Here is an 11238-nt window from a genome sequence, read left to right as displayed (position 1 = left end):
TTCTTTAGCAAAACATGCAGTCAGTCAAACAGACAGACAGACAGACGCACACACACACACACACACACACACACACAGAGAGAGAGAGAAAGAGAGAGAGAAACTGAAGCACTGATGTATTCACACAACCTTCAGCAGATGTCTGTGTTTGACAGTTGCTTCTGGCCAAAATCCTTCACTCTAAAAACAAGGTTACTTACAGTAACGGCTGTAAAGCCATGCCCTGCCAACTCCTTCCTTCTCCAGCATCAGAGTCCCACGCCTTACAGTAAGGAACGTGTGGACGCTGACATGCACCCCAGCACCTGCCTACTCCAGACACCTGTAGCTGAGGTGAAAGCAGTATCAAGATATAGCTTCACTGCCAACAGCAGATATAGCCTAAATATGCACTGAATGCCTATAAGCACACAAATGCAATACTGATACACAGTATTTACTGAATCATAATAATGCATTTGAATTAACGTTAAAGTAAGGTGACAAAACATCCATTTCTGATAATATGTGTGGATGAATCACATAATGAGTCACAAAATACATTTCTATAATAATGTATTGTTTACTGACTGAATGGGTGACACGTACCACTTCAGTAGATATAACAGCAACAAACGGATGAGAGCTTCACTAGTAGTGATGGGCGATAACCCACGCCGTGACTGTTCCACTCGCCTCGTTCAGGGGGCGTCCACTGGGAACGCCATGGTGCTGCTGGCCACCCCCCTCATCAGCACCACTAAAAATAAACACATCTCTTTTTAAAGGAGAAAATACGGAGGGATGATAATGGCCAGGACAACGTCATAAAGAAAAACAATGGACAGAAGGAGAAATGCAGAGGAGAAAAAAAGACAAGAGAGCATGAAGCGTTAAAGCATTGAGCATGAAAAAAGACGTGGAGGATATATGGGTAGAATTGTTAGTGTGTGATTATTTATTTATATATTTATTGAGAAACAGAGTGGTTGTCATGACACTTCACAGCGAAATTAAATAACGAGTCATGACTCTTAGTAGTACTCTAGCTTGTGGTTGCCAGAGTGAATACTTTGAATTGTTGATTATTTTGTATAAATTTAGCATGCAGAAACATGGTCAAACTTGTGATCTGTGTAATGTACAATGGACACACACACATACAGAGAGAGAGAGAGAGAGAGAGAGAGAGAGAGAGAGAGAGAGAGGCACATGCAGTTTAAATGAGGCATGGGATGTGTTTTCTATTGTCCTATTTGTCTCCTGACCCTTGAAAGATGCTGTCATCAGATCGAAGTGATTTCTGGTGATCAAACAAGGGCTGGAAGTTCAGTGGAGGCAGTCAGTGAGCAGGAAGAATGTGTGTGCTTGGACAGTGAGCGGGGTGTGTGTGTGCTTGGACAGTGAGTGGGGGAGTGTGTGTGTGCTTGGAGGAAGGGACACAGGCCAGTGCATTACTTACAGCTGGCAAACACACACACACACACACACACACACACACACACACACACACACACACACACACACACAGACACGCTCACAGACACGCACACATACATGCACAGACAGACACACACAAACATACACGTGCACACACACACAGACACACACACGTGCACTCGCATGCAGGCATACACACACACACACACACACACACACACACACACACACACACACACACACAGAAACACACATGGACAGAGACAGGGAGGGAGAGAGTGAGAGATACTACAAGAAAATGTTCAGATGGATAGTGTGGGGTCAAAACGACTCACACAAGGCAACGACTGACACAAGGCAGATAAGATGAATGCGAGAGAGAGAGATTATATCTTGACCTGCCATAAAACAAGACAAACGTTGTAACTTTCATGTATGTGTATATTGATGAGTCTATCCTCTTTGTGTAGATGTAAATATTTGATAATTCAGCTATTTAACTTAAATTGATTTTTGTAGATGTATCTGTAAGTGTAGGCATATAATACGTTTTTTCCTTCTTTCTTTCTTTCTTTCTTTCTTTTTTCTACAGCATAACACCATTGCTGAAGCTATTACTGTCCTTTTAGCAACATTACTGTCCTTTTAGTAACATTTACCATTTATCCTTTTATTATTATCATTATTATTATTATTATTATTATTATTATTATTCCTTTCATTATTGCATTTTATCTTTACAATATTAATGGAAAGTTGATTATTACTTGTAGCTTTGGCAACAATTACTTTTTTCATTCATGCCAATAAATCACCATTTGATTTGATTTGATCTGAGAGAAAGAGAGAGAGAGAGAGAGAAATGTCTGTGTCTTATTCCATGTTCCCTCCATACTTTGTATGACTGCTTTGGCAACACAAATGTCTTATTTGTCATGCCAATAAAGCAATTTGAATTTGAATTTGAGAGAGAGAGAGAGAGAGAGAGAGAGATACCTCCATCAACCCACAAAAGGCTAAATTAATCTATAAGAGCATGTCCTCCGTTAAGAACAGGGTGAGTAGGCAGGCAGGCAGGCAGTCCACAGCTGCACACTCACCCCATCGTTAGTGGAGCCCATGTGACGTGTGTGAGACACACACACACACACACACACACACGTGCCAGACGTCTGCTCCGCACCCATCTTTAACACGCAGCTGCTATTTTTGCTCATGAATCTATGAATCTATATTTACATTCAGTACTTCATATTTATATTACAGTGGTCACCTGATGCATCGGCAGCGTCATAGGACAAGCAGTCGCTCGTTTCATGACATACTGAATAACTATAACTCATAAACTGAGGAATTCAGCCCCAGTATAAATATTGACTCTTCAAGTGCATGAGCTTGCTTGGGAGAGTGGGAACACATAGCTGTCTGCTGATGAATTCTTCATCCACTTAGTGTTTCTTTGAAGATGTGTCATAGTACTGTAGGTGCTCCATTGGAGGAGTATGAAGGTGTGTGTGGGGTGGGGTGGGGGGTGGGGGGGGGGTTACTGTTTCAGTTCCCATGCCGACATTAAACTTGGGGCGTCAAGAACCTACCTCCAATTACAGCACAATCTGATCTCATGACATCATCAGATGAATTACAAATAATGCAGTAGTAGACATGTGAACTATGCTGACATTCAGTGGGGGAGCCATGTAAGTGCTGAAACAGATTCATCTGAGTCTGTGTACACTCTTAAAGGTAAACTATGCAGTATTGGCAATTTCTTCGCTGTTTTCTCGGTTTTTGCTTCTTTTTCGCTGGCTCTGTCATGATGAATGTCTGAGAAACTCCATCGCTACCTTGTTCTAGCCGATGCCTGGCGTCTATGTGTATTTGAATGCAGTAAAGCAATTTGTTACACTTGTTATACTTCCTGACACTGAGGCCGCCGGCCCGCTGGCCCAAAGTTGCAAGGGTGGTGTTTCTGCTCACAGGCACTAGGAGGAAACAAGATGGCCACCATTCAATCCGAAAAAAGTCATATAACCATTCCAATGACTCCGAAGCTGTTAAGTTAAGGTAAATCAACCTAAAAAAACCCTGCATATGAAGCTAAAAAACCTGCATAGTTCGCCTTTAAAACAAATGTGTTGAAAACACAACTTGCGTTGTTTTTTTAACACATATCTGTGTCCAGATAGGGACAACACATTCGTTTTAAGAGTGTACTGGTTAGATACAGTCAACAATATATTGTGCAGCTGGTTAAAAGAGACAGATATTGTGTTTCAGTGACATTGGGAGTCTGATGCCTGTATATGTGTATCACACAGGTGCAGGCATAATACACTCTTAAAACGAATGTGTTGAAAACCACACAACTTGCGTTCAGATAGGGACAACACAGTTTGTGTTGTTCCATTTTTACAATATGTGTTGAAAATAACACAACTTGCGTTGAAAACAACAGAACTTGGTTGTTTTTTAACACATCTCTGTGTCCAGATAGGGATATTCGTTTTAAGAGTGTATGCACAGACTTCTCTCTCTCTCTCTCTCTCTCTCTCTCTCTCAAAGCAACTGAAAATGTACCCATGTTTGAGAGTATTTGGTGGAGTATTGTGTTCAGTTGTAAATGATGAACTTAGCTTTGCACACTTCTTTTGTGATTTTTTTTATTTAGTGTGATTTATTCACATTAATAATGTAATGTGTTGAAATTTTGTAATAAACATCTTTTGAAACACACACACACACACACAGTAAATCAATCTCTGAGAGTTTGACACTTTCAAGTGTGATTATGCTTAGCAACAATATTTTGTGTACTTTTAAATGGTGTGCACGTCGTTGCACTTGTGTGACTTGTGAGAGCAGGCTCTTTGTGTTTGTGAGCTGAGTGAAGTGGAGCGCGTGGGTGGGCTGTGTTGTTTATGTGTCCTGTAGTACACGAGGAGTGTGTGTAGTCTGAGGTGCTGTGCTGTGGTGCGTAGGAACTCTAGGTCTCACACAGAGGGGATGACCTGTGAAGTCGTACACTATGTAGTCTAAAGCCCCCCCACACATGGACGCAGACATAAGTGCCACGCACTGCACTTTCCACATTCAATTACATTGGTAACACTTTACTTGACGGGTGAGTTCATAACACATTCATAGCAGCTGTCATAAACTGCACATAAAGCATTCATGACTGTTTCATGAGACATAACTCAACATTCATACCAAACCTTTCATTAATGTGGAAGACGGAACAACGACAACTTGTCAAAATAAAAGTCCAACAATCGCAAAGCAGCATTGCCATTTTTGTTTCAAACCTCTTACCTGATCACATCCCATCTGAGTCAATGGGCTACTCCGGTGCCAAAAAGACAGAACATGGTCAAGCAAACAATTTTTGTTTCATAAAAATGTATTTGTTTTATGATGTAACCTTTGCAGATGATTTCTCATCTTTTGCTACTGGGAATGTCCAACCTTTCCAGGTTACACAAATACGGGTCAGCTGAATCTAGGCTAGTTTACCTCCCAGTGTTAAACTCAGTGATTACGAATACTTCACAAGTTGTATAGTAAAGTGACATTCCATGAAGACTTCATACGATATTCATGAAATATTTACAAAGGCTGGAGAGAAAAATGGCAATGCTGCTTTGTGATTGTTGGACTTTTATTTTGACAAGTTGTTGTCATTCTTTCTTCCACATTCATGAAAGGTTTGGTATGAATGTTGAGTCATGACTCATTAAAAACAGTCATGAATGCTTTATGTGCAGTTTATGACAGCTGCTATGAATGTGTTATGAACTCACCCGTCAAGTAAAGTGTTACCATTACATTAGAATCCATTGTTTTCAATACAACCCCTTTCGCCGCGGCCGCAAACATTATATGATTCAGCTCTATTTTTGTCGCTTCTCAATGAAGTCTATTGTTAATCAAAAGCTAGTCAGTTGAAAGTTTCCAGGCTGATGTGCGTGGCAAGTGACAGAAAGTTTAGGAGTGCTCATGTCCGTGGGGCACTTAACTGTTTAGTCCAGTTGATGAGGTTTGAATGTCAAGTATGCATTTGTGTTGCCACAGTGTTAATTTTGTAAGCCATCAGACTGACAAATGTCACTCTGCGTGCTGAATGTTGAGGGACAAAGTAATTGCGTTCTTCTGTTCTGAATATTGTGAACTAAATGTTGAATCAGCGGAATGTTGATTGTGTTGAACCCTCTGAGCATTGTGACATGTGAGACTGATCTGAGGTCAGGCTGTAATGGTCAGTTGGTTCTTGAACAGCTGCAGGCTGACTGCTGGGAGCTCAGCAGTATGTTCGGAACAGACTGCTCAGTCTGCAAGCAATGTGAGTCACCATGGGTCACTTACAGACACACACACACACACACACACACACACACAAATATACACACACACACAAATACACACACACACTCACACACACACACACACTTTCAGAGATACAGATATGCACAAATGATCACAACGAGAGGACACACTTCTGCAAGGTGGCACATACATGTCTACAGAGCAAAGCCTTACTTTAAACTAGGGCTGTCAATCGATTAAAAAAAAAAATCTAATTAATTACATACTCTGTGATTAATTAATCTAAATTAATCGCATATATATTTTTTGCTGTGAAAGTATTTTAAATATTTAAATTCAAATGAATCATTGAATAATCAGCATTAGTGACATTAAAGTTCAAAAACTCTTTTATTATCATTTTCACTGTTCAAATAATTGCCATAATAATCTATGATATGACCTAATATGCTGAGGAAATAAATTCAAAAGTGCTTCGGGAAGAAGTTTTTTTTTCACATACAAGGCATTTCAGGCCACAGATATAACCTAGGGGACACAATGAAAATAAATGAACACTCCCCTCAATGTCAAAACTTATTTCTTTGCATTGATGGGCGACTATAGAGTTGATGAACTCCGGTGATATGCAAATTCCTTGCTGCAGACATTGCAGAGGACTTTATTTTCAACACTTTATTTTTTATGAACACCATCAGAACGTTTTTAAAAAGTAAATGTTCCAGGCAGCACGTTTTCTTCTCTCTCCTTCATTTTACAGTCTAATTTTTACTGACTAGAACGACTCGGGGTCAAAGGTCATACGGAATCGATTAATCTGCACTAATTTTTTTAATCAGTTATTTTTTCTCAAATTAATTAATCGAAATGAATCAGTTATTTTGACAGCCCTACTTTAAACACATGCAATATCATGAACACTATGGGCCGAATAACACACATACAAACACACATTCTCACTCTCTCTCTCTTACACACACACACACACACACACACACACACACACACACACACACACACACACACACACTGTCTCCCTCTAGCTTGCTTTCTGCCTCACTCCTTCCAGCTCTTTTCCACTCTTATACCCTTGCCTCTCACCCCCCCCTATCCCCCCCACCCCCTCCAGCTATCTCCATCTCAGCTTTTCCCTCCATCCTGCACACTACTGCTCTCTCTCTCTCTCTCTTTCCCACTCCATCTCCCTCTCCCACTTCATCTCTCTCTCCCTCTCCCACTCCATCTCTCTCCCTCTCCCTGGTGGAGGACTGGTAAGGGCCTGAGAGCAGTGGGCACCATGCTGGGTCCGTAATGTTGTCCACTGAGTCCACTTCAGCCTCTCAGCCTCAGCGCAGACCCATGTGACTGCCATTATGACACAACCCAAATCATTAGCTACTGTATGATTGGCTTGGAGACACCCACAATTGAGCTGACTGACTGCAGTCTAAGTAGTTTTACTTCCTGATGTAGAAACATTTTGTTAATTTTTGTAATATGCTTCATGTTGTGTGTGAAGAACTCTCCGAATGTTAAATAGATTTTGTCCACAATGCTAGCAAAACAGTGGGGAAACCACCTGTTACAAAGGTACTGGATATACTGTACTTATACTTTATACTTCTTATACTTTACACTTCTTATATATACTTCTTATATATACTTTATACTTCTTATATATAAAGTATACAGTATAGGATAGGCCTATACTTCTTCGTTTGGCTGACACTTTTATCCAAAGCAACTTACATACTGTATGTCAATTATGACAAGGGCCAGAGCAAAAAGACGCTTTTCTATCAACTTAGAAAACAAGACTATATACACTATTCAATGATTTCTTATTAAATTAGAATTTTTGGAAAGAACACTGAAAAATAATGGTACAATTGGTTTTACTCTTGGTTCACTTGGTGATAGCTCTAGGTCACACTAAGACATTGCTATTAGCATTGACTAATGCTAATAGCATTGCTATTAGCATTGACTCCACTAACAGTTAATGGACTGCAGTGGACTTGCATATTAATTCTCCAAAGTCTGACTTTCACTTTGTCTTCCAAAGTGACCACTTTACCACTAAATAGACAGAATCACAACATAAGGGAATAGATTTTCCTGTATTGTTGCAGGCAACATGGTAGGTCTCAACCCCCTTCCCCCTTTGCAGGTTGCAGAAAAAACGTTGCTTCGCCACACATTGTCTCTTTTGGTGTTAGCTCACCATCACTCTTCTCATTCTCATACAAAAATATAAACGCTAATTTTCGCGCCCATCTTGGAGTTCCGTAAAAAAAAAAAATCCATATTAGTAATAATTAATCACTTCACTGTCCTGGTGGACACTCCTGCAGTCAGCATGCCAGTTGCACACTCCTCTAAACTTTGACATCAGTGGCACTGTGTTGTAAGATAGATTTGCTCATTTTAGTATGGCCCTTCACTGTGAACAGTCCAACGCACATCTATGTCATAAGCTTGCTTTTAAATCAACATCTGTCAACATCTGTCAACATCTGTCTTGAATTTCCCCTGGGGATCAATAAAGTATCTATCTACAGTATCTATCTATCTATCTATCTATCTATCTATCTATATGTCTCCTGTCTGGAGTAGATTTTCAGACAAAGTAGTCACTAATGGTTTTTAACACATTTGAGGGCAAAATGTGAAAGAAATAATTTTGTGTTGTGTTTATATTTTCATTCATGATATTTTCATTTTGTTCATGATTAGGCCATATATTAAATACGTAAATACAGATAGTTCTCTTGGTTATGTGTTAAACATGACAAGTACAGTAAAATAACTCTAAGGTTAAGAAATCTGAGGTTCCAGTCACTATTCCTGACACTACTATGCCATCTTGTGATCACTGTTGGTAAATTCCTCTATGAGAGACATTACAGTTTTTTTCCAACTTGCACACACAAATCGGTAACACTTTACTTGACAGTATCGACATAACTCTAACCCTAACCCTAACCCTAAACCTAACAATGACAAAAACCGAAGCGTTATGTCATAAACATTTATGACTTGTTTATGACACGTTCATGACAGTGTCATGTCACTCTTATGTTGATACTGTCAAGTAAAGTGTAACCCCACAAATCTTTACATGTCACAATCATAACATATCAACTTGTCGCTCAAACCTCATAACCCCATACGAAATCTGAAAAATCATAAACCAATTCTTAGCCTTTGACACTAACACACAAAATCTTACAGGAATTAACTTGATTTTCTTGATCTCCTTTCCTTTCATTCCAACCTATCAAAATGGCACACTTATTCATCGGTGCCTCACACTCACTGACACGGCTCTTTCAAAAATATTGGATTTTTGTCCAACTACATATGGTGGTTGTTGTATCTTGCTTTCTCTTTTTCTTGTGTGCTGTACAATACTATTCACAACCGTTATTTGGAAAAATACATATTTTTGGTTTCAGTATTAACATGTTTCCTGTGTATATTTCAACTTATCTCTGCAGAATACTTTCACTCTTGAATGAAAATATACATAAAACGTATGTACGTATGTACAGAGTTGAAAAAAGACAGAGCTTTGAAAATGCGTGTAAGTGGTTGTAATGGTCCAACAGACAGCTTGCATAAACCAGCGAGTGGCGCTAGAACTGCTCTGTCAAAACATGTGGGGCAAAACATAGACATACGCATGTAAAACACACCTACTTATGCAGATGCCCTTAACCAACTATACTGAAATCCCTACATATTTGTCCTGTTATTGCATAATATAACGACAAAACCACATATTGCTCCGTGCCAAACTGTAGGTCGACGCACTACATTCCTATAAAAAATCCAATGACCTGAGAAAAGGGTCATGTCAAATCTTTACAATATTGGCATAAGATGAAGTAGACTATTTGTACAAGAATTAACTCATACATTACGTAAATGGCCACTGAGGAATACAGTCCCAAACGTCCATTTAACGCCATGCTCTCGGGGCACCTAATAGCCTATTCAGTAGTGGGGCGTACGCGCGCAGCCACGCACACACATGCACGAAATACAGCACATGTTGCAGTCATTACACTTGTGAAACGTCAACGAGAGATAGAGGCGGTCCCTAGTAGAGACCTACTACAAAGTCTCTGGTATATCGTAGAAGTTTGGAAAACTCTCATGCCGGTTCGTGCAGAACTATGGAACTTCAAAAAAACGAGGAGCCCCCACAACATGCTGTCAACTTACTCGGGGCTGGGGGCGACAACCAGTCCAAACCTGCTGACAGTGCCCAAAAGAGTCTGGCAAACAAACGCAATATCCTTATCGTGGTAAGTGAGTGACCTTTAACATTTGTTCATCTTTGAACGTACTTCACTCCTTCACTGTCTTCTGTGATGACTACAGGTTATCTAGGTAGAGGTATACAATTAGTTTATAATTAGCGGCATAATCGCTGGTGGTGTTGGACATTCGGTAGCTTTATCACCACATGCTATTGAAGACCACTAAACGGCTGCAGATAGCGGGCATCTGGATATTGTAATATATTGCGTGTCATGGTGATGGTGCAAACGAGTAAGTCCAACAGTGCAACAGTGCAAGAATAAAGTCTAGAGACCAGCATAAAATAAATATAGAGAATTTTATAGCTAAACTCACTTACTTCTTTCGGGAAAGAGAAAATGGTATATTTTGTAAAACACTTGGAAGTCTAGATGACAGATGAGTTCATATTGCTCATCAATGATGCCAGTCCATTTGAACATAAAACCATTTGATGAATGTTGAAGCATTCATCTTTTTGTTCAGTGTGTCTGTGTGATGTTTGAGATGTTCCTGTTCTAGCCTAGAAGCCCTATGCCTTCAGTTGTCAATTGCATTGCACCATGTCAATACTCACTTCTGTGAAATAGACAGAATACAAAATGATTATGCAAGGATAGTTTAATCACCCAACCAGTGTCAACCATCATTTTAGGAGGCTTTCTTCTCTTATTTATGCAATTTAGCCACCCCAGTCATTAAGTTGCCTTTGCAGGTGGGAGGACTAAACCACACAGACGTTGGTTAAGATGCCAAAGTCACCAATGCAATGGAGCGTGGGAGATGTACTTTTAGAAAATATGTGATTCTTTGAAGGGCTGACACAATTACTGGACAGAAAATGAATTATATTGATCTATCTGATTATATTTCAAACAGCTTTTCATAGTGCATCCAATACAGTGTGGTCATACCCTAAAAAGTATGTATTTGCAGGTGCAAAGACATACAGTACATAATTTCATAACAAGCTCATGCAGACCTTGACAGTGGTCAGCATTCCACAGACTCACTGATGTGAGGGAAATGTATACGGTATACGGAAAAAGAATGATCAGAAAGGAGTAAAGGGCCACACTTTGCATAGAATTTGTACTGCACACATCTAGGAGACAATGAAAGGCCACATTTTTCCCACACAGTTCTGAAACATGAGAGGCCACTAATTCTTCCACTACAATCATCTAA

At 39.8% G+C, this 11238-nt stretch overlaps 1 protein-coding gene across 1 annotated transcript in view; it reads left to right on the top strand.

Moving 5' to 3' along the window:
• Positions 1-9824: 9824 nt before the first annotated feature.
• enpp1 (ectonucleotide pyrophosphatase/phosphodiesterase 1) overlaps positions 9825-11238 on the top strand; it is a 46759-nt gene continuing 45345 nt past the window's right edge. The window contains 1 exon segment of the mRNA XM_048250888.1: positions 9825-10055. Within this exon segment, the coding sequence (XP_048106845.1) occupies positions 9924-10055 (132 nt within the window). The 5' untranslated portion in view covers positions 9825-9923.

Source organism: Alosa alosa, chromosome 8 (genome assembly GCF_017589495.1).
Source record: "Alosa alosa isolate M-15738 ecotype Scorff River chromosome 8, AALO_Geno_1.1, whole genome shotgun sequence".
Taxonomy (NCBI): Eukaryota; Metazoa; Chordata; class Actinopteri; order Clupeiformes; family Clupeidae; genus Alosa; species Alosa alosa.
This window is presented reverse-complemented; position numbering and strand designations above follow the sequence as displayed.